The 24,942-nt window shown below is 43.0% G+C and overlaps 1 protein-coding gene across 1 annotated transcript in view; it reads right to left on the reverse strand.

Moving 5' to 3' along the window:
* Positions 1-2,526: 2,526 nt before the first annotated feature.
* Positions 2,527-24,942, reverse strand: part of MREG (melanoregulin) — a 66,579-nt gene continuing 44,163 nt past the window's right edge. Inside the window, exons 3-5 of the mRNA XM_082841883.1 lie at positions 6,433-6,523; positions 5,071-5,234; positions 2,527-4,508 (exon numbers count right to left, since the gene is read on the reverse strand). Coding sequence (XP_082698009.1) covers positions 4,374-4,508; positions 5,071-5,234; positions 6,433-6,523 — 390 coding nt within the window. The 3' untranslated portion in view covers positions 2,527-4,373. The remainder of the gene's footprint in view (positions 4,509-5,070; positions 5,235-6,432; positions 6,524-24,942) is intronic.

The raw sequence follows: 24,942 nt of genomic DNA on the forward strand, positions 1-24,942 counted from the left end.
ACCCGAGGAGTCTGTGTTGTCATTCTCCTATTGAGTTTTCCATAAATTCCACATAGCAGCTTTTCTTATCACTGACTTTTAATACTAAGGGGTCTGCAGGGTCCTATGATACAAGCATCAAGCCACTTGGCCATAGCCTGGACGTGCTTTGGAGCCCTTTCTTGCCCTGGACCTCATTCAGAGCTAGCAGCTTTTCATCTCCCCCAGTTAAATGGGATGGAGCAGTATTTCTAGGTGACAACATAAAGAAGCCTACCAAGCATTCTGCTGGCTCCGTAGAGGTGGGAGGTGTAATATGAAATAACTCAACCTTTCCTTTGAGGGGATGTTTCAGCATGCCACAGACCAATGGACCCCTGAAAACTTCACCGAAGTGACAGGCCCCTGAGACTCTGTAGAATTTCTCTCATCCTTTGAAGTGCATGTCTTTTCTTAAGGTCTCCAATGCATTTGCCACTTGGTACTCATCGGATCTAAGGTTACCGATATAGTAACCGATGTGATGTTCTGCAGAGTCCACACGGTCCAGATCCTTTGGGGCTATAACAGACGGCAGGAGAGTTTAGACAGCTCTGGAGCAATACCGTAAATGTATACTGGTATGGAAAGAACGCATTTACCACATCAATAGTCCCATTGTAGCTGAGGCTTGTTACTTTATTCTCACAAAGATCCCATCTCTAGCTCAGCAGCTGCAATTAGGGCTACTGCTTGGTTGAATTTTCAATAATTCACTTTCATTCTCCAGTGTCCATCTCGTTTTAGGGCCAGAGTGGTGAATTAAATGGAATTATAATCAGGACCAACACTCCTGCATCCTTTAGGTCTTTAAGGGTACTAATCTCTGTCACCTTTCTGGAGTGCAATATTGATTTTGGTTTACTATCTTGGCCAGGGGGTGAAGCAGTTTCAGAGCCTTTCACTTAGCTTCCTCATTAAGATGGTTTTTAACCCACAGGCCAAAAAATGAATGTTGGTTGTGCCGAGTCCCAAGTATACTCAGCCCAATAATTTATTCTGGAACTGGGAAGGTGACCACTGGGTAGATCCATGAACTCCGTGGACCTACTGTGAGTCAGAACTGGGGTAGGACTCCATTTATTATTTGAATTCCATTTACCCTCCTTCTAAATGGCACACTGTAATGATACTCTTGTCCGTGGGTATCAATGTCAACTTGGATCTTGTGTCCCATGTCCTCAGAGTGTTTGTGTATACTCCTTTCCCCAGTGTACAGTTATCTCAGCAAATGACCATAGGTCCTTTAGAGGCAGGACTAGGGGAAGCAGTGCCGTATGCACTTGCAGTGGTGTTTCAAAGTCTTCCTTCTTGGGGAGCTAGTCTTTCCTTTAGTCAGTAGTTTCTGGGTCTAGAAAATACCCAAGGTCTGGAAACTTGGCAAGAGATCATAACTACTTATTATGTGGCTGTGGCTGGGTCCTACCTATCTCCTGATCCTCCATCCTTGAGATCTTTTGACGGTACAGCCTCAGCAGTACTCTTATTGGCTACCCATCTATTTTGCCCCTAGGGATGCCATGATCCATCAACCATCTCCAAATCTCTCTGCAGGTAACCCTCAGATCTGGCCATTTCTTATGATAATTGTGTCCACTTGTCTCCTGACAGTGAAGCATTGCCACTGGGCCCCTATTCTGCCATCCCCATTGCTACCAGTGAGCCCACTTCTGGAACACCCTCTGGCCTACAGGGAAACTACTGAGTTTTCAGTGATGCTGGTGACTCCTCACCAAAGCATTCTTTATCACTTTGGCCAGTGTGTCCACTGTGCCTTCCTGGGGCCTCCTTTAAGAAAACATAAATACTTTATTATTTGTTGCAATAATTTTTTTATTGCAACAAATAATATTTGCAACAAATATTATTTGTTGTTTCATGGAATAGGAAATCAGGCGTTCTATCTGCTAATTACAGGGTTTTCCCCCTGGTGCACACTAAAATAAGTAACTATTAATATAAAATTTTCCATCCATCTACCACCTGAAACTGCCCTGCAGACACACATGAACCTTTGGATCCCAGTTGTGCTGAGCACCTTGTGACCTGAAGTGGTCATGTCAGTCACCCTCAAGCCTCTCTCATGTACTCCTCAATGGATTTGAGCACAGATCTGCCCCTTGACTAGCTTTAGAATGATGGGAGGTCCTTAAGCCCATCTATCTCTCAGCCTCTTTACCCTTTAATTTAAAGGAATTATGGAAAGAATATCTGTTCCTTCTTAATTCTCAGAAATATGACATTCAGCTGAAAAGTAAACACAGAAACCTTTTAATCCTTTGCAAGGCAAATTTCCTGGATAATTCCATGAGTTTTTATAATCATAGAGACAATTTTATCCTTACTTATTCATTACCAAAACTAAAGACTATGGTTATAATGTATTCTCCATAGATGCAAACAATCTCGTCTATTTTGACACCAAAAAAAGGCAGAAAGACAAAATACCAATTCCAAGGACGAGGATGAAAACAATATGATTTTCAAGGTTCTTTATTTGTTTGGTTTAATGTATTGTTTGTTTTTGTTTGTTTGTCTCACTGTTTGTATGTTTATCTTGCAAAAGCCTACAGATGTGAGGGAACATATCTGCAGGCTAATTTTAAACAACGTGAGAGAGGTACTAAGTACTAAATAAAACAAAATAAAAAATGTCTTTTTTATTTTAAAAAATAAAACTTTTAGTTTACTTATTAAACTAGGAAGAATATTCCTGAAACATGTGAGTTAAATCGGTCTGCAAAGCATTCATAAATGGAGAACATGTATCTCCTCTAACAAATATTTTAAACACTGTGTTCACTACCAAAAGAGCTAATCAGGGTAGGGAAATTGTGAAGTCACAATCCCCCGCGCAGACTAAATACAAGTTACTTTTTAACTTGAAGTCAGAAAAGTAAAATCTGTAAAAGTAAAAATATTGCCATTGTTCTCAGCAGTCTACTGACAAATACGACAAGCTCTCAAAGTCTTTTCAATAAAATGAACCCTGATTTCATGGCAAGCTCCTTGCTTAGGTGGCAATTAACTTTTTTTTTTTTTTTTTTTTTGCGGTACTCGGGCCTCTCACTGCCGTGGCCTCTCCCGTTGTGGAGCACAGGCTCCGGACGTGCAGGCTCAGCGGCCATGGCTCGCAGGTCCAGCCGCTCCACGGTATGTGGGATCTTCCCGGACCGGGGCACAAACCCGTGTCCCCTGCATCGGCAGGCGGACTCTCAACCACTGCGCCACGAGGGAAGCCCGGCAATTAACTTTTGCAACTGGGCTGCTCAATCTGTGGATAGACGCAAACTGTATTGACAGAATTGCTCCACTTTGAAAATCATCTTCAGGATGGAAGAAAGTCCAGCAATGACCTTCTTCAATGCAACACTGCCTGAAGAGTTGCTACTGCTGCTGCTGGTGCCTCGCGGGGCTAAGCCCCAGGCTGGCAGGGTGAGCACTGACCCCAGTGCACTCTGACCACGGGCTCTCCGTGCCCACTCTGGGTCCTGGAGCTGAGGCCACGCTGCATGAGAGATCCCTGGGCAGGTGCAACTCTCAGTCAACAAGCTGGAAACAGGTTAAAGAGAAGAGAAGACAGTAAAGGTCAAATAGATGCTATCCCAGATAAAAGATCAAGGGCTTGTGGACTAGAGCTGGACAATACGTAAAAATGAGGTAACCAGATATCAATAACGTTGAGAATTCAAGATGCTTGTACCACAGCTGAAGACACAGCTTTTCACATGGAGCTGCAGGAAGTTCTGCTTGGGAGCACTCTATTTAGGATTCACTTCTGAGCGGCACTCCTAGATAGTCCTCTTATTTGGTACATCTAAACTTCTGAATAATCTCAAAATGATGCCTCCAACACCTCCAAGGTTCTGTAGGTGCTTCCAAATCAAAGAAAGGTCTTGTCACACCTGGTATTATTTTGGTGTTAGCCTATATTATATAACAATTATTTAAAAATTGGTAATCCATATTTGGGCTCAATGATAGCTCTATTAATCTTATTTTATTAACTAGAACATCCTATTCTCCCAATAGGATTAGTGGCTAGAGCTTATTGTACAACCAAAACCAAAATGGGGGCAATGGGTTCTTGGAATCTAATCACCCATGATGAAATATCCCACTGACCCACTCTCTGATGCAAGATCACCAGGGCGTTTCAACGCAGCCTCAACTTTCATATAGTCAAGACCTCATGATGAGCAGATATCCAAACGCTTAGACTTTTGTAGGACTCAGAATCCTTTTTCTCTTAGCTAGCCTCTTCTTGCCCGTTTTCTTTTACATGCATCTGTCCAACTTTGGTAGGCTGTTGAGTTCCAGTAAGAGAAATCCCATTCTGCCTCGTAGACTCTCCCTTAGGGACTTGGAAAGGGAAGGTAGTGCAGTCCTTTCTGGCCATCTGCCTGGCATGGGACCCCAGGCTTCTTGGGGTACGTCTGACTGGCAACTTTAAAGAATTCTTCCGCAGCATCGAGTGCAATGAGACGGTCCTGTCAAAAAATTAAAAATTCAAATGTTGTCAAGATGGGAACCAAGCCACGTTCATGGGAAAACCAATCTAAAAACTACAATATCCATCCTAGAAATAATGATGAGTGAGTAAAACATTTATTAAATTTTTCCCAACAAATTGAGAGACACTCCTTAGCCCTTACTTACATTATCCAAGAAACATTCCACTGCTCTTAGTGTCCTTTCAAATCATATTTCAATCTTAGGTTATACACACAATATTTCTCACATCTCTTTGACCTAGAAATGGTTCAAAAAGCTGACTGCACAGCTAAATTGGCTGAAAAATACAGACAGATTCTTGGGCCACAATGCAAGTCTCAGCCGGTCTAAGTGCAATCCAGAAACCTGAATTTTTAAAGCCCTCCAAGTGATTATGATGTGCTGGCCACTGGGTACCAATGCATAAGATGCCGGAATCGTCTGCCATACCTCATACCATGGTGGAGCTGGTGGTGTGAGAATGCTGAGAATATGGACTAATAGAGAAGCAAAACTTTAGAGCAAAATCAGAGCAGGTGGAGAAAGACATCCACTTACCACAACAAAGAGATATCTCTCCGAAAGCTCCCAACCGGTTGGGAAAATATTGGTCTCTTCAGCCAGTCTCAACAATATCTCCCGAGCCTCCCTTGTGTTTCTAGAATCACTGATGGTGCTGAGTTTGGTCACTGACAACAAAGAGTCTACTTCCTTTTGAAAACCTAAGGTAAAGAGATTGAACCCTCACGTTAATTAGTCACAAGGAAATGATGGTCCTGCAGGAGATTAAGGGACCCAACAGTGGATTAGATATATGAGAAAACTGAAGCCCAAGGCACCACTGCCTGTGCTGCTTCCCAGCACAGTGAGGTTGGTGGGGTCCTTAATTAAAATTCCCTTGCGATTTCTTCTTACCAGATTTTCTTTGTTAACTTTTTCCTCCGAGTTAAGCCTCGGATACTCATCCACTGACTGCCTGCTGCCCCTTTTCTTGGTTTGGAAACCCTTCTCCCACTCCCCACTCCTCACCTCCTCCCCTGTTTCCTGAATTCCTACTTCCCCTGATACCTGCACAATGGTCACCTTCAGGCCCTACTTCTCCAAGCCCAGATTCCCTTCCCCGGGGCAATATGGCTGACTGGTTAAATTACTTACTGCAAAGGTCTAAAAGACTCATAGATTTACCCTTCCTGGGATAACTTACATCATAAAGAGGAGACTATGAAGTCAGGACAATACTGGGTGAGTAAAGAGGGAGAGTTCCACCCCACCCCATCATATCCCAACTAAAGCAACAGCGGCTAGCAACTTGGTACCCCACTTTTGAAAGGTTATGATGCCAAGGTGTCATGTTCTCTTTCAAAGCAGAAGGGCTGAGGACTTCAAAATTGATAAATTCATTATTCTAAAACATGAAAACAAGCTTACTTTGTAATGTGAGGACCATGTTTATTGTATCACAACCCTGGCAGGTTTAAGAAAAATCAATACCCAATATCTACTCTAATACCACAGGTATTTTGCTGTCTCTCTTACAAATAATATTTCTCCCAATCTGCCTTACCTTATAAAGCTATGATTAACTGGCCAATCACTCCCACATAATGCAATCAATGTGCAATGCCCAAAAAAGTCAGTGGTGGTGCCCATATGATTCCACTGCCCTGTGCTACTTGATACTGAGGACAGATGGAGTAACACACAGCAAAATATGTCCTCCAGACAGGGTCTGGTGACAACAGAAACATCAGATGTTTATCTGAGGATACAGGGAGGACGGGATTGGGAAAACAATTAGTACACAGTAGCCTTAATCAGTCAGTTACTGACATTCCTTTCATAAAAACCATGCTGGAGAAAGTGAAGAGGAATGCTCGCAACTGGATATTTTTACCATTTCATAATCACTTTCAGACTCACCTAAATCTTCTAAAATGCGTTTCCATCTATTTCTCACTTCCCTTCGAATCTGTCGCAGGGTGTAGATATCGTAGTTGAGTTTTTGCCACTCCTGTAGGAAAATAAAAATTCAGTTCTATTTTTACATTTTGGCCTAAATCCCTAATTCCCAAAGTTAAGCTGTTTAAGCCTGTGGTTCTCCTCTTCACTAATCTTCAAAACAAATCCCAAAAGAACAGAAGGAGATGGGAAGATGACATCAACAGGAATACATCAGCTCCATGTCTGGAGAAGCTGCTGTATACCAGGTGATGTGACACATTACATAAATTATCCTAATTAAACTCTTCACATTACCTATTCTTTCAACTTCAGTGATAACACCTGTAAAGTAGGGATAACAAGAGTGAACATTCCATTTAAGATAGTTATAAAGATAAAAGGTATAAAAAAACCTTTATATATAAAATACCTGCACACAGTGAGCACCTAATAAAATCTATGTATTACTGAAGCCATTTTATAGATAATGAAACTGAAACCAGGAAAGGTTAACTGGTTAATCCAGTATCATCCAGCTAACGGGTATCAGAATTGGTGTTTGAATTCAGATCTCACTCCAAAGTTCATGAGAAAAATGACACACAGAGATTTCCCTGGCGGTCCGGTGGTTTAAAAATGGTCCACATCAAAAAAAAAAAAAAAAAATCTTTAAAAAAAAAAAAGAAAAATGACACACAAAGAATTTGTGTCTTTCTTTGTTATCAGAATAAAGCAGACCTGAAGTAGATCCCAAGTTTCTTGACTTCCAGCCAGTTTCTTTCACCGTATCTCAGCATTGCTCTCATTCATTTATGTTCCCATTATAGGATGAATCTTTCAAGCATTCAGCAGAACTATTAAAAGATTATCATTCTGAAAACTTCAATCTTATGAGTAGTAGGTCCCCAAACAGAACTTGAACCTTTCAGGAGCATCAGAATCTTTACTGAGCTAGGCATTTGTTTTAAATGCCATGGAAATTTGTTTTCAAGGAGACTTCTCTATCGAGAAGGGTCATTTTATAGAGTATACCTTTTCCTCTTGGCAAGAGCATTAACCACACAAGTATCCTAATGCACAGCTTAAAAGAACATCATTCTAAATGCTCAATTTAAGACTCAAGTTATATGATATTCTGACTCCACTAACCGGAAATGTTTCAATGATGCCATTATTTCCCTACCAGGTTCCTTTCAAGGCTTGCCTCGCTCATCCCTAATCAACTGTCATGACTGGTTAAGAGAAATCAGTTTAGCTGCCATTCCCAAACATTTATAGATACCACTTTGAGAAAGAAAAGCTAGCAAAATAAAGCGCGTTTTGTTATGATTGCATTTTAGATCTTGGATCTGAAGATACAAAGGCATCAAAAAGTCATGGATTTCACAAGACTATAATTCAAAAAGATATATGCACCCCTCTGTTCATAGCAGCACTATACACAATAGCCAAGACGTGGAAACAACATAAATGCCCATCAGCAGATGACTGGATAAAGAGGATGTGGTACATATATACAATGGAATACTCCTCAGCCATAAAAAGAATGAAATAATGCCATTTGCAGCAACATGGATGGACCTAGAGATTATCACACTAAGTGAAGTAAGTCAGAAAGACAAATACCATATGATATCACTTATATGTGGAATCTAAAATATGACACAAATGAACCTATCTATGAAGCAGAAACAGACTCACAGACAGAGAACAGACTTGTGATTACCAAGGGGGAGGGGAGAAGGGGGAGGGAAGGATTGGGAGTTTGGGATTAGCAAATGCAAACTATTACATATAGAATGGATAAACAACAAGGTCCTACTGTAGAGCACAGGGAACTATATTCAATACCCTGTGATAAACCAAAATGGTAAAGAATATGAAAAAGAATGTATATATATATGTATAAATGAATCACTTTGCTGTACAGCAGAAATTAACACAACATTGTAAATCAACTATAACTCAATAAAATGAATTTTTTATAAAAAGGTCATGGATTTCAGCAATTTTCTAGAAATCAGGAAGTGGTGAATCTGAGTACTCTTTCCTGGTCCTCTGTTTTTGACCAAAGGTGTGTATACACATGTGTTTGCATAAGTGTGCAGGGGCTGGGGTCAGGGATGAAGCCTGTGACACTGGAAGGCGACGCTGACTGCGTCATCTCAGAAATATGCAATCCTGACCTCATCTTCAGCACCATGTTAAAGCACTCCTATCTAATGCCCCACAGACTGTGTAAGTATTCAATACAGTATTGCCATTTTCATTGGATGGGTCATTCAGCATATACAGCATTTTGGAAAAGAGCATGGGTGTTAGAGCCAGACTTCCCAGGTTTGAATCCCAGCTCCATTATTTATTAACAGCCTAACTTCGGGCAAGTTCATAACCTCACTGTGTGTCAGTGGACTCATCTGTAATATGGAGATAGTAACACTACCTACCTCTCAGGCTTATTGTGAGGACCAAATGCTTTAATGCAAGCCCTGAAAATGGAGTTTGGTGCACATTCTCCTCCAAAGCAGTGTAGGCACAGGTAAGAAACAGTCTTCCAAGACTCAGGATGATTTCTATTATGAGGATTGAGGACACTGTACATGACATTAGGCAGTACCTCATTTGTGAGGACCTCCAGAAGAAAATTTTCTCTGCTCTTGACATTAGGTAGGATTTCACTTTTCCTAAAAAATGTTTCACTGTTCTGAACATTGTGAATTTTATAACTGATCAGTTTCCATGCTTACCTGAAAATGTCGAGTCCTTTCATGGAAAACATATAGGATTTTGAAAGCATTTTTGAATTATCAAAATTTTTACTACTTTTTATATCTTTATGTTTTTTCTCTTTTCTCATCTTCTTCTAGTTTGTGCCCTCATTGTATTTTCATGTACGTTACCTTAAGTCCTTTTTGATTAAAAAAAAAGACTATAGGGCTTCCCTGGTGGCGCAGTGGTTGGGAGTCCACCTGCCGATGCAGGGGACGCGGGTTCGTGCGCCGGTCCGGGAAGGTCCCTCATGCCGCGGAGCGGCTGGGCCCGTGAGCCATGGACGCTGAGCCTGCGCGTCCGCAGCCTGTGCTCCGCGGCGGGAGAGGCCACAACAGTGAGAGGCCCGCGTACCGCAAAAAAAAAAAAAAAAAAAAAAAAAGACTATAAATAAACAAAAGATTACACAGAGCAGCACTGTGCTTATTCTCAATGAAACTGACCCTCCTGGCTGGACTAAATGAAAAGTGACCAGGCTTCGACTCACACTTGATTAGAGACCCACACAGTCAATCCACAGATGAGATGCTTTACATATTCACACAACCTTAAATGATGTAACATACCACTAGGTGGCTTCATTAACTTGCGATTAAAGGTCTCTGCTAATTTTTCTTTTAGCTCCTTAGGCTGATGCCTCAGAACTTCTGTCCTGAAGGAAGTGTAGCCAAATTTCTATTTTTCGGAGACCCATTCATCACTGGGTAATCCAGGCTGCAGACTTTTTTTTTAATCTTTCTTTTCTTGCTGTCCATCTATCAGTTATTTTGCTATTCCTAAACACTAACACGGAATGTTATACAAATCCATTCCGTTTCAGTGTCTGTTCCTCTGATAAACTGTTAGATGGTGAAGCAACGATGTAACATTTTAAAATCCGCTAAGGATGGATCCACACACGATGCACGTGATAAGTACCTGTTAGGATTAACAGAACGAAACGCTGCATGTCATAAATCCATATTATAACTGTCTTCTTTTGACAGAATAGTCATGGATAATCATATATGGAAGTATTTGAAAGTTCTGTGCAAAATTTAAAGCTCTAAAACCAGAAGAAGCTTGGGCAGAGTTTTAACTAAGTACTGGCTTTTGAAAAAAGAAATAAGAGGGGAATTTGAACTCCTCTTTAACATACGACCCCAAAGGACAGAATCTAAATGTAGCAAATGAGAAACGGTGATGAACAAAATCTTACCCACAACTAAAGAAACTCATTTATTCCCTGGTATTAGAGAAAAGCAAGTCTTATGATGTCCTTCTACATTTTAAAAATTGTACCAATTTTCTTTAGACAAACAATTTGAAAATAACAAGTTAAATATTCTTCACAAGTGACGTGATGCTCAAATCTATTAGACATCAGAAGTTAAACTCTTATTTTAAAAAAATCTTTGTTTGCTCGTAATTTCTGAAGTAATACATTGTGGTCTTTGTGATGCTGCGGCCCGAAACTTTTACCAATGAATACACTAGCAGAGGTGTAATAAAAGAAATCATGCAGATTTAATTTCATAAGGTACCTGGGAACCAAGTCAAACTGAAAAAATGTGATGGAAAACAAGTAACTGAAGATGCTTAGCTTAATTTTTGAGGTTTTTCTCCTCCCTGGTTTTTGGCCAAATCTGATCGGGGTTGCTAGATGAGAAGGATGAGGCCAAACATGAAAGAAGAACAAAGCTCAACCTCCTGCCGCCATCACGAGCTCGGCCTCCTGCAGCTTTCCATCCCATGAGCTTGCCTTGACCTTGAGTTGCGATCATTTTCTCACGCATAAAATTAAAACATTTTATTCATACCCACACTGTGTTAGTGTGAGGTTGTGGAAACATAGCACAATCAAAAAGTACTCTTACTTCTTGTTAAAAAGGTGATTTATACATTTAAAGAAATGTATGCTAACAATAGGTGACATATATATATTATTTGTTATATTCATATTTAGGGTTTATTACAGTGAAAGCATACAGATTAAATTCAGTAAAGCCAAAAGGCACATGGAGTGGAGTCCAGGAGGGACCCAGGCACAGGCTTCCAGTTGCCTCTCCCATGGAGTCATACAGACAGTACTTAGTTTTCCTAGCAATGATGTGTAACAATAGGTGACATATATTTTAAAATCATCTTATACTCTTAGGAACAACTTCAAAAGAGATTAATTTATTTTTAATTATAAAAATAATATAATCACATAGAAATAAAAATTCAAAGAGAACAGAGGGTATAAAATGAAAACTAAAAGTTTACTTTCTCATTCTCTATTTTTGCCTTATTTCAGAAGTAGTTACTTCTGAACATTTTTTTTTCTTCCTCCTCCCCTCCCTCTCTCTTCTTCTTCCTCCTTCTCCTTTCTTTTCTTCTTCTCTGGTAGCTACTTCCATAACTCCTCCAAATATTAGGTTTACACTTCCAATCTCATATGCATTGACTTTAAAATTTCTTTGTGCTCTCTGCTATGGACAAAGAGAGCTATTTAGCTCTTCCCTCTCTCTCTCTCTCTCTCTCATTGCAAGGCAGACAGGACAAGTGGGGACACAGATTCTCATTAGTCTTTGGACAAATCACGATCTATCCCCTGGGGCTGGTACACTGTGGCCCCAAACAAAATCTGGGTTCTAGTAGCAAAAAAGAAAGATGTGATACAGACACTGGGGCAACTGATCTGTCTGCCACGAGCAGACATTTGACGTTTGCTTCTCCAAGATATATTTTCCCCTTCTCTCATCAGTCTGTCAAGTTTACCCCAATTTTCCTTTAGAGAACAGTTATATTCTCAGCTCTAAGACTGGACACTGATTGGCTTAAGCTAATCAACTCAACCTTGCAACATATTAGAACCAACAGGGAATATTTTAAAATACCAATGCATGGGATCCACCTCCAAGAGCAATGAAATCAGAATCCTTTGAAGGGGTGCCAGGCTTGAAATCCAATAACTTAAGCCAATCAGCATATCCTATTGGCTCAGGTATGGGCACAGCACCCAATTCAATCCAAGGAGATGCAACAAAATCCATGGGGCTTCTGGGATGATCGAGAGTGGTGTTCTCTCCTCCCCTGGAGGATGGGGTGTGAGGGTACAAAACCGAGAAATGGTCCCATCACTTTTACTACACTGAGAAGAGCCAGCTTAAAGAAAAATCAACATTCAGAAGAGGACGAAGACGAAAGTATCACATAGAGGTAGAGCCTAAGGCCATCCTGGGCCTCAGGATCAAACTTCATCTGAAGTCAGTCCTGTTTCTGGAACTCTGTTACCTAAGCTGATTCCATTCTGGTTTAGACAACTGGAGTTCTCTTTCTGGTCCTTACATCTGAAAGATTCACGTTATAAAGCCCACTCATTGCGTACATACACAAAAAGGTAATTATAAATAGAGCACAAAATATTAATCTCATATTTTCCCACCTCTAACCCCTGGGGAAAAATGTTCAGCATATCGAGCTGTTTAGCTGGGAATGGATATGGCTTCCAGAGAATGCAGTATTAATGGCTCTACCTAGGGTTCAACCTTTCCATCCCAGGAGTGACTTAGGCAATGACACAGATATAACAGCAGTCCTTTTCTGCATCCAGGGATTGCTTTATGGTGCCTCCCCTGAATTCTGTCCACCAGAGCAGAGCTTCTCAACTCTCACAAGACTGTTGCTATAACAGGGGAAAGGAGATGGCTTATACCTCATTGGCTAATTTCTTCCAAAAATCCGGAGGAGAAGGGTCTAACTATCATTTGCTTAACCACTCAATTTCCTTAATTGCAAAGACATGTTGAACACTTCTGGCTGGATATAATGATCTATTCAAAGTTAACTTTTGATTCATAATAACTTTCAGCCAAAATCCATTCACCACCTGGAACCCAAGCATTAGGATGATCATGTCTTTTGTCTTTCTTGGATAGTGAAAAGCCATCTTCGGAGGAAGATGCTCATATCCAGGCTTAAATCTGCTTCATCTCCTTTATTTCATGCCCTCAAATCAGATCATCACAAACTTAAGTTTAAGGAACGGTCCTTATTATATTTGATCTGCATAAAAACCCAGCCAAGAAGGTCTTTCCCAAATTTTACATGAAGTGAGGCAACTTTCCCTACGTTCAACTGCCAGTAGCAGCCAAGTCAGAATTCAAATCTAAGTACATCTAATTCCAAGGCCCATACACCCTTAATAAAAGGAAATAAAAGCGTAACTACTTATTGTTGCTGCCCTGACCCAGCTTCTTTTTCCTTATGCATTTATTGTTTGTTTATTTAAGTTAGGTAATACAGTCATATGATTCACAATTCAAAATGCACTACAGACTGTCCCTCAGCCACCAGTGTCCTCTCCACAAGTAATAAATGTTACCAATTTCTCCGGTACCCTTCCGTTTTTTCTCATAAATGGTAGCAAACTATACCCTGCACTTTTCACTTAATAATATATTTTAGCAATCATTCTGTACCAGAATATAAGGTTCCAGATACTTCTTTAACTTGACTTTTTGACCGTCTGGTATAGACAGAAACAAAATTACAATAAACATATACACTTGTTTTATAGAAAATGGTCTCCTAAAAAAATTACAATATTTTCCTAAATGTGCCTCAAAAGTAGAAAATGCCTTAAGACATTTTACTTCCTAGTCATTCTTTCTAACATCACTATCAAAAAGTACCAAGTAGGGACTTCCTTGGCAGTCCGGTGGTTAAGACTCTATACTTCCACTGCAGGGGGCACGGGTTCGATCCCTGGTTGAGGAACTAAGATCCTGCATGCCATGTGGCACAGCCAAAAAAAAAAAAAAGTACCAAGTACCCGCATGTATCATACACTGTATACATCCCTTTGGGAATTCCCACTTCAACTCAACACTGACATTAAAAGAAGACTCCATACAATTGTGGCTATAATAACACTGAACTGCAAAAATTAAACATCGAAATCAGGGAACTGCAAAATGAAGAGTAACCAAATACTTTTACTTGAAAGTGATAGCTTTTTGGTAAAATGAATTCTTTGAACATTGTAACTGTTATCTCTTCCCTTTCAACTTTCACTAATTCATATCGTCTTATGCTACTCTCTATTTAAAATGAAGAGAGAGTCTCCAAAAGATAGAAAAATCATATTGACTTCTTCTCCCATTTTGCTTTCTGCTTTCCATTCTGCCTACAGCTTTCTTTCATTTTGTAGGTAGTGGGAAATTTCAGATAAGTAAGAGAAAGACATGTACTACATGGGAGGGTGGGAGGTATATCTGGATTTTAACAGGCCCCTAACAGGTTCTCTCATGTTTGCTTTTCACAGAGAAATGTGAAATGGATAACGCAGGCTCGGGTAGTTTTGCAGCTACTGAAGAGTACTCAAAACTGTTGATGTCAGCCTGGAGGAAGGTTTTTAATAATGCAGGAAAGGGCTCAGGGTTTCCGTTTCAGGGCCTAGTCATTTTTATCAGTGACTTCATGAGGTCAAAGGTCACAAAAGTAGCAGAGATAACTAACCCACGGAATGTGAGAATCAAGGTTTGAAACATATAACAAATAAGGCCTAGGACATTAAAAACTGTAGGTCGAAATTTATTAGCAGCAGTTCATGTGGAAGACACATCCTTGCATCTGGTCCTTTGGCTATGTTGACATTTTTCAACCTAAGAATCGGATGTATTTTTATTTGCTCCTAATAACAAGAACTAATAACTTTATTTATTCCTTAGTCTGCTAAGCCTTGTTAGTGTTAGTAGAGCCACAGAAAGAAGATCAATGTTGGAAGGAACGCTCTATCCAGAATGAAGGTTTTGCAAGATGATGAGCTCTCCATCACTGGGGCTGTAAGCTATAATTTCTATACTTTGGTAGAAATGTATAATTTATATTTCATAACTTCTAGAAATTTATAAATTGTATTTTATACTATATAACTTATAACTTCTAGAAATATAATTTCTATAGGCTCTTTCAACATAATATATTCTTTCTGTGTCACCTGGAAAAATCCAAAAAGGATCTGAAGGAATTTACAACAAAAGAGAGAGAGACAGAGAGCACAACAGACAGACAGACAGATAGATAATATTTACAGAGGACTTACTACTTCCCAGATACTGCTCTAAGCTCTTTATATGTATTTACTTAGTTAATTCTCATAACATGACGTTACTCCATGAGATGAATATGATTAGAACATCTGAAGAACAAGGGAACTGAGGCTCAGGGAGGTGAAGTGCTTGCTCAGGTGTGCACTCCAGTAAGTGAGGAGCTGGGACCTCAGACCCAGGCAGTCTGGTTGTAGGGCCAACACTGTCCACACTGCCCCTTCAAACTGGAACGGAGGGGGTGTGTGCGCAAGGTAGGAAGCGAGGGAAGGACGAAAGAGCAGATACTTAGAACAGAGACCGACCTGAAGGAGGAACTACGAAAACAGCATTGAAATCCTTGAAGCAAAACAAACTTTTCTAGAAGCAAAGTATTCCCAGGCTCTAGCCAAGACTGCAGCCAGGTCCAGGAACGTCCTTCCCCACGGCTGACTCCCTGGGACGTTGTGCTCCGGTCCTTCCTTTGGGGACTTTGGCTCTGCTTCCCCTCCTCGGAACGGGTGGAAGGACCTCAGCCACCTCCCACTTTCCCCACCCGCCCTCCACAGGCCCTCCCGTCCACCTGGCTCCAAGTCATCTCCGAGGAGTGAGACAAAGACAAAACCACTCCCTTCGAGATGCGGACAGGGTGGGCAGCTCACTGCCAAGGTCTGAGATTATGAAGACAAAGTTGAAAAGGTGAATGTTTGGAACCGGGCTGTGCTTGTCTGCAACAGAGGGAGCTGTGAAACTGCTCATACTTTTCTGAAACTAAGCTTCAGGCTTCAGGACTGGGGAAAACCCTGGGTTTCTTAGACTCACCTACCTACTGGGTGTTTCCTCTGCTCCCTCCCTTGATGCCCCGTCGCTCATTTCAGAAGGAGACCCCTGGAAAAGTCCCCGGAGAGCTGGCGGCCCTCTCCTCCCAGGCTTACAGGATGACAGGGTCACAAGACGCCTAATTCAGAAACCCAGCCAAGGTCCCGACGGCCGATGGGCTCAGGCGACCAGCTGCAGTTTCCCTGGCTCATGTGACGGGCTTCCACCTTCCAGAGTTAAGCAGCTGGCACCTTTGAACAAACACCCGAAAGCTTGAACCTCAGATGCCGAAGCCAAGAAAAAGAATTCTGCAAGAAACTAGCTCCCCCTTCCTGAGAGGACAGCTGGTTTCACTGACGCACTAGCCAAGATGCCCTTCCCTTTACCCCGAGGCTTCCTCAAATGCCACGTCGTTCTCCACCCTCCCTTCTTTGCCACGTGGCTTCAAAGGGAGCTTCCATAGCTGTTCTCACTTCCTCCTCAGCTCCTTACTCACCAGTCCCTGGCAATCGGCCTTTCAGATCTGCAAGCCATGGCAAGTGTCAGAGTACTGTCCCCACCTTCTCAGCTCACTAGTGACTGAACAGGGACGCCCCTTCCTAAAGCACTGAATGCTGATGGCCTCCCCTTCTTCCCGTGCCTCCCCAGGCTTCTGCGGGAGAGGTGAAAAGGAATGAGCGTCTACTAAGTACCCCTCAGGACACTTAGTGGGGTGGACGTTAATCCCATCATACTTGGGAGGAAAGGTCTGGTGCTTGCCTGGAGTCAGCCAGCAGGAGGTCTGAGATTCCGACCGTTGCCTCTAAGACGCCTCTTCCAGCTTATCTCCCTCACCCTTCTTCTTCCCTTTGCAGGATCCTCTTCTTCCTCTGCCTCTTCTTTTCATGCAGTCCTTTCCCAAGGCTCTGTCTTGGACCTTCTCATCTCCACCTGCCTGGATAATTTCCTCTAACTCCCTAGCTTCTGTTGTCACTACTTCCCTGCCGGTGACTCCCAAGTCCCCTTCTGTTGCCCTGACCCCAAGCCTCAGCTCCAGGTCTCCAATGCACCCCTTCTGCCGGACACCTCCACATGTGGATGGGAGGCTGACCAGGCCACTCGACAGAGCCCAATCTGACTCCCCACTGGCCTCCACCAAGCCAGTGCCCGCCCTCTGACACTCCCGACGTGGTCATCTGCTACTCATTCCCCTTCCATCCCACCTTCCACATCCAAATCTGTCACCGCATCCTGCTGCTTCGGCCTCTGTCACAAGATTCCCGTCTTTTCTCTCCCCACTGCCGCAGGCTTCATTGGACTGAACGGCTCCAGTAAAGGTCCCTCTGCTTCCAGAAGCTAACTCCTCCAGTCTCCTCCCAACCAGCTATCTTCCCAAAGGTCAGACTGGGTCATTTCCCTCCCAGAGAACTCCAGGGGTGCCCCACCACTTACTGAAAATTTTAATCCTGGACAGGACCCTCCATCTTGACCCTGTGTGCCTCTGACCACGTTCACTCCCGCCCGCGTTTCACTGCCGTCTTTTACTCACTCTTCCAGGCTCAGCTCAAATGCCACCACCTTGAGAAGCCTTTGCCTTTCTTACCAGTTGAAAGTAACTGTCGCTTCTTTTGAAATTCCTCGGCCCCTTTATGGGAACTGCTGTGGAGTTATTTACTGTCGAGATAGTTATATAGGCATTTGTAACGTCTCTTTTACCGCTAGACTGTGGGCTCCATGGATACAAGAACCTGGATTCCTCCACGTTGTATATAGTCCTCTGTACACAGCCGGCGTCCCGATGAGTTGGCTGAACGCAAGTGAATATGACAATTCACAGAAAGGCCACCTTCTGCTGGTGACTGAGTGCCTGCTTTGAACCTAGAAAGCAGCACTACATTTATCAGGAAAAGCCACGTGGCTTCTAATCCATGTGTATTCTGAACAAGGCAGGTTTATATAATCAAGATATTTTGATCCCCATATTTTTGGGAAACAGAATAAATTCAAGAATGATGAAATAAAACAAAATCATCCATTCACCTCTCCTGCTCTGTGCTGATCAAGCATCTGATATTTGAAAAGTACTTTTCACGGGTCTCTTTAAATAATAACAGATATGGAGGCTGCACTGCGAGGCAGGCACCATCCCGGGCCCTCTACACGTGTCCTTCCTTTCATTAGAAAATCCGACGAGATGGGTTTATGGATCCCTTTCTAGAGACGTGTTAAGTGAGACCCCAGGAGGCTAAACAACTCAGCTGCAACCTCACAGCTATTAAGTGGGGAACCTAAAATTTAAACTCAAGTCTGTCTGACTCCATAACCTGTGCTCCTCCCAGCACCCTAAGCTGCACCAATTAGGCCCAAATTTAGCCCATTCCATTGTCCTTCCCTGTCACCAATGCGGAAACTGGGACACAAATAAAGAAATGGAACACAACGTGCAGGGACTTTCATTCCAAAAGCAGCTCAGGCACAGCCACTTGGGTCCAAAGGACGGACAGGCCCGCCCTGCTCTCCAGCTGCCCCTGGCCACACACCAGTCACTGCCCAGCAACCAGATCCCAGTGCGAGGGGCCGGCAGGGAAGGCAGGAGAGAGGAGATCGTGCAGAGGAAGCTCAGAGCTGGTCTGGACAGTGTCAAGGCCACCCACCCCAGAGAGGCATCCTCTGTCTGGACTAGAAAAGCCCATTCTCTCCGTCCTCCACGCATGGTGTATGAGCAGGGAAGGTGGGATGGTATCTCACTGTTCCTACACAGCCACTCCACTCATTCGCCTTCTGCTCTCACCTCGGCCCAAATGGCACAGATCAGATGACAGAAAGAGAAACTCGGCATATTAGAGGATAAATCACAGACCAGATGAACCTTGCAGGAGGAAGTAGTAGGGACTGGAGGCCAAGGAGAAGCCAGTGCCCGGGGGTCTGCAACTCGGTCCTCGGGGGCTCCAGAATTTGGAGGACCCTCCAACTGCTCTCAACATGGCTTGGCCTTATTGAGACAGGAGGTTAGGGGACAGGGCACGACCTTTAAAAGAATGACATAGCTGTTGAGGAGACAACACAAACTGGTTAGCATCTACTAGGCCCAAGATGGTGGAAGATTCCACTTCCAGTAGACCTGGAGCCTCATCATATGCTCATTGTAATACGTAGGCATATGCTAAGTGACACACCCACTGGCACCATGACAGTTCTGAGGTGGACCATAAAAGGCCAAAGAGCGGGTGGTGGCCCAATTCCTGGAAATCTCCACCCCTTCTCCAAAATAGTTGGAATAATCCACCCACTTGTTTGCCTGTGAAATTACCCAGCCCATAAAAACTAACCACCCCCCGACACCCCGGGGCTTCTAGCCTTCTGAGACGGCTCACGCCCTGTCTTTGGAGCGTGTATCTCCCTAAATAAACCTGCTTTCCCACTTAGTTCTCGGGGCAGAGCTCTCTTGCCTGCCCACGTGTATCCTTCACGAGCGTCCTCTATCACGAGCGTCCTCTATCAATAAATCTACTTCTTGCCTGTCACTCTGCCTCTTGCTGAATTCCTTCTCTGCTGAGACATAAAGAGCCTGAGCCCCATTGAGTCCTGTGACCAGATGTGTGGTTTCAGCTGGGAGATTATGGGTTCGAGTCCCCGCCTAAACCAGATATTGTGGGTTCAAGTCCCATACAAAGGAGTGCGGTTAGAAGATTGTGGGTTTGAGTCCCAACTGAGATGTAACTGGGCTCGAGTCCCAGTCTGAGGTGTGTGGTTTCATTATTGCTTCTGCCAGGACATCTCACGACTCTGGAACACTCACACTACAAAAGGCCCGTCTGTTGGTAACTAGGACCTACGGAAAGGAGCATTTTCAGTTGGGAAGGTCAAACTCTGCTGTGGTTCTCTCTCCCAGCCTTCTCAGACCCACCAATCCAGTGAGAGAAGAACAAGCCTGTGGCTTACATGTTTGCATCTGGGTCTCCTCCTTACTGACCTTCCAGAGCTATTCATTTGCCTTTTCTCTGAATCCCAGGGAAAGCTGGGCCTTAGTGGGGTGAGCCTGCTTCACTGACCACTAGGCTCTGAGAACCCCACCCCAGATGCTCTAATACTTAAAAGATAATAAAGTGAAACTTGACTAAAGTCTAGCGGTTTGGGCAGTTTGACTCAACATACCATGCAGAGCCTCAAACCCCAAATATCATCCTGCAGTTCCTGCTTGAGGCACCTCGGAAAGGCACATCCTCCCCTGGTTGCTACTGCAGTCCCACTGCCTTTTGTGAGCTCCTGTGTTATGACCTAGAACCAGAGCTAGAAGTTTGACCTAGAACAACTCAAATATAAATACCAAGTAATGCTTTTCCGACTCTCCCTGCTTATTTTTATTCCACAGCTCCGCTGGAGTTCTGGAAACAGGCTGTTTTGCAGCCAGAGGCCCCTGACCTAATTCTTATCTGGTTTTAACCAGATTAAAGCCAAGGGATAGCTCGCAGCTCCGGCTGGGAACTGTGCCAGCAAAGCCACGGAATGGGGCTGTTAAGCAAAGAGATTTCAAGTCAGTTTTGCCGAATTTGGGGGGTTCCAGCCCATGTACGGCTTTAGCGATGGGAGAAGGGCCAAACTCAGGATGTGATTTGGCTAACGCCGCCAGTGGGAAGAACTGGGCCTTGATGTTTTCCTGTGATATCGTTATTCCTAATCAACTCACTGGAACCCATTCCCGATTCTGCTGCTCAGGCCACTGCAGGCAAGAGAGACAATTAGTTGCTGTCACCAAAGGCAAAGGATAATAAGATTAAATTCCTGTTCATGGAGAGGAAAGGGGGACTTGAATTTCTGGCAAGATAGAAACAGCCAATTATTTTAAGCGTGTACCGTCAAGGAAGGCTGCTTCTTCAAAGTATGGAGGGCAAGTTTGGACGTAACAATGGACTGTCTGAATGCAGAGTCTAGAGGACATCTCAAAGGTCTGTCTACCTCTCAGCATCCAGCCCTGGGCTGTGCAATACGGCAGCCGCTGGCCACACATGGCAAGTCAGCAGCTCAAGTGTGGCTCGTCCAAACCGAAAAGTGCTGTACAAATGTCAATACACACTGTGGCAAAGTTTGCAAACGGATGCCTCTTTACCCAGACCTACCAGAAAACACTCTTGTGTGTGTCCTTAAGGACTACAGGTTCTTTCCAGGTGACAGTGGAGCGGGGAGGAGTCACTGCTCCTATTATAGGTAGTGTGTCTTTCACTGTCTAAAATGCTTTCGTACCCATAATCTCATTGAACTGATAGCTACACCAAGACAAATGTATTACTTTTAAAAGACCTCCAAGACAACAGAAAAATATATAATTTGACAAAATAAAAACCTGAAACTTTTAGTCATGAAGAAAAAAAAATAATAAAAAGGCAAGCAAAATACTGGAAAAAATGTTTGATACAAATACAGCAAGGGGTGAATACAGAAAGAAAAATCATATTAAAGAACAGAACCCATCAAGAGATAATTCACAAAAGGATCAGTTAAGAAATAATACCCACCCTTCAAGAATTCTCAGTGAATATTACTCAGCCATAAAAAGGAACAAAACTGAGTTATCTGTAGTGAGGTGGATGGACCTAGAGACTGTCATACAGAGTGAAGTCAGAAAGAGAAAAACAAATACCGTACACTATCACATATATATGGAATCTAAAAAAAAAAAAAAAAGTCATATAGAACTTAGGGGCAAGACGGGAATAAAGACACAGACCTACTAGAGAATGGACTTGAGGATACAGGGAGGAGGAAGGGGAAGCTGGGACAAAGTGAGAGAGTGGCATGGACATATATACACTACCAAACGTAAGGTAGATAGCTAGTGGGAAGCAGCCGCATAGCACAGGGAGATCAGCTTAGTGCTTTGTGACCACCTAGAGGGGTGGGATAGGGAGGGTGGGAGGGAGGGAGATGCAAGAGGGAAGAGGTATGGGGACATATGTAGATGTACAACCGATTCACTTTGTTATAAAGCAGAAACTAACACACCATTGTAAAGCAATTATACTCCAATAAAGATGTTAAAAAAAATTCTCAGTGAAACAATTAATATTTTCTTGTTGTCCAGCCAAATTATCTATTAAAAATAAAAGAAAATGAGAATGTCCAGTGCTGGGAAGGGTGTGGTGAAAGGGGCTCTTTTGTATTAAGATTGAGAGTTACAGAATTGGTGTTACTTTTTTTCCTCAAAGATAGTGAAAACTATTTGGCAATATGTATCAGAATATATAAAAATGGGTAAAATCTTTAATCCATGAATTCCAGTTCTAAGAATCTATCCTCAGGAAATAATCTCAAGTGCAAAACAGTGAATGCAAATAACATGCTTTAAAGCATTGATTATAAACACAAAAAGGTGATGAAAAAAGACTTAAACGATATATTAGTGATCAGTATTAAAGCAGACTATATATATTTATTACAGCATATATTTTTTTGAAATAGTGTGTATATATGATATATATATATACATAATATACACATATACATACACATAATATATATAATATATAATAGTGTATATACATAATATATGTATAGTATACATATGTATATATATTTCATCTCAAAAAAAAGCAGAAGAAAAATTCAATGAAACAGTATAATAGGGGCTTCCCTGGTGGCGCAGTGGTTGAGAGTCCGCCTGCCGATGCAGGGGACACGGGTTCGTGCCCCGGTCCGGGAAGATCCCGCATGCCGCAGAGCGGCTGGGCCCGTGAGCCATGGCCGCTGAGCCTGCGCGTCCGGAGCCTGTGCTCCGCAACGGGAGAGGCCACAACAGTGAGAGGCCCGCGTACCGCAAAAAAAAAAAAAAAAAAAAAACCAGTAGAATAGTGGTTTTTTTTCTCCTATACTTTCCAAATTTTCCACAATGGTCATATACTTCTTTTATCAGAATAGAAACTTTAAAATCCCCAAGAAGGATTATTTTTAAGGGCTTCCTTTGTTAACCTGACCGAGTATCTAATTACCTCAATAACAGAAAATTCTAGTTATGGCTATTACTGTAAATTGAATTTATTTTTAAAAGTATTTACTGTGTTCTGGATGGCAATGCACAGACCTTAGCTCGTCTGATTTCAATGAATTCTGTTAAACTGAAAAGCCTGTCAATAAATCTGCCAAGTTCCTGTGCATGTCGCAATATTTAGCTGCAAACACTGTTGCTTCTGTGAGGCATGTACTCTGTATTCAGGAGCTCTGCCAGCTTCAAAGAGGAGGACCCGGGAGACAGAGCAAGGACAAGACGATGACCAGGAAGGGGGTGTGATGCCCTCGATACTCAGCAGAGACACAGGAGAGAGGAAGGAAGGAAAGAAAGTAGGAAGTTATCATTCGCTTTTAAAACTAACAACCCCCCAAATCTGAAAGTTTCCTATTTTTTTAACCAAAATACTTCTCATTATAGTGATAATGCCTTTTGTAATTACCCTTCCTCCATACTTTATCACCAGGGAAACAAATTATAGTTGTTCTTCCTTTATTCGAAAGCTGTCAAGCTGTTTATTTCTGCCTGACCCCGACCGGTCCTTTTCACCTTCACCCCCCCAGGTAGGAAGGACTTAAACAGCTGACCTGTGGTCCATTTACTGACTCTGTGCGTGTGTGTGTGTGTGTGTGTTGGGGGGTAGGGGTGGATAAGCCCCCCCACCACAAAAAAAAGGAAAGAAGGCAGGTGACCCTATCTAATTTCTTTATCAAGTGAACCTCCAGGTAACTAGACTAACGATATTTGCTAGGAAGAAGCCTTGACTACAGAATGCCCTTAGCAGGATGTCTCTGCCCAAAGGAGGACGTGGACTCAAGACACCCAGCATCTTTGGGGCAGGGCCCCTGGAGAATGCCACATATTCGACAAAATAATGAGAAGTATACAACAGAGCTCTTTCATAATTTGAATGCTTTGCACTGTGTGAGGTAACCCAGCGGACCTGATCGTGACTCATCTAGTGTTCTGAGTCAGAGGTGCAGGCCCTGTGGGGACAGGGGCCCTAGGGAGACATTCTCAGGTCCCAGACCTCTCTCTGCTTCTCCTGAGCCTCTTGGTCGTCTGTGTCTTTGAAAGTATTAGTAAAGCTTGATACTGGGTATAATCTGTGACCCATGTGCATCTGATTTGACAGTCTGTGTTCTGATCACTCCACCTCTCCCCCATCACTTGATTCCTACTTTCTAATTTTTCGATATTTTCATTGTCTACTCCAGACCTTCTCTAAACTATCTCTATCCTTTTTAAGACATGTACCTGGAAACTAAACCACTTCCCTAATCACTCCAAGCACATCTCCAGCATATTATACCCCTGCGAACACAACCCAGAGTCGCACTGACCCTTTCAAAAGAGGCACAAGGTACCTCCCTGGTGGCGCAGTGGTTAAGAATCCGCCTGCCACTGCAGGGGACACAGGTTTGAGCTCTGGTCCGAGAAGATCCCACATGCCACGGAGCAAGTAAGCCCGTGTGCCACAACTACTGAGCCTGCGCTCTAGAGCCCGTGAGCCACAACTACTGAGCTCACGTGCTGCAACTCCTGAAGCCCGCGCGCCTGGAGCCCGTGCTCCACAACAAAGGTAGCCCCCGCTCACCGCAACTAGAGAAAGCCTGTGAGCAGCAACAAAGACCCAGCACAGCCAAAAGGCACAAAATGCTCACTCTCTCTGTCACCTGCCAATGACAATAGGGTTCCTGTAATAGTTGGAAGCTATTATTTAGATTCAAGCCTTGTAAAACATCTTCCTTACAATTTCAGCATCTCATTTGCTGTCCACGTTTTACTCCCCTACAATCTTCAGTGGAGCCCCCAGATTCCACCTCCCCCACTCAAGTGTTTGGAGGTTACCCTGACAAAGCCTCAAGC

The sequence above is a fragment of the Leucopleurus acutus genome (genome assembly GCF_964270905.1).
Source record: "Leucopleurus acutus genome assembly, chromosome: 6".
Classification (NCBI taxonomy): domain Eukaryota; kingdom Metazoa; phylum Chordata; class Mammalia; order Artiodactyla; family Delphinidae; genus Leucopleurus; species Leucopleurus acutus.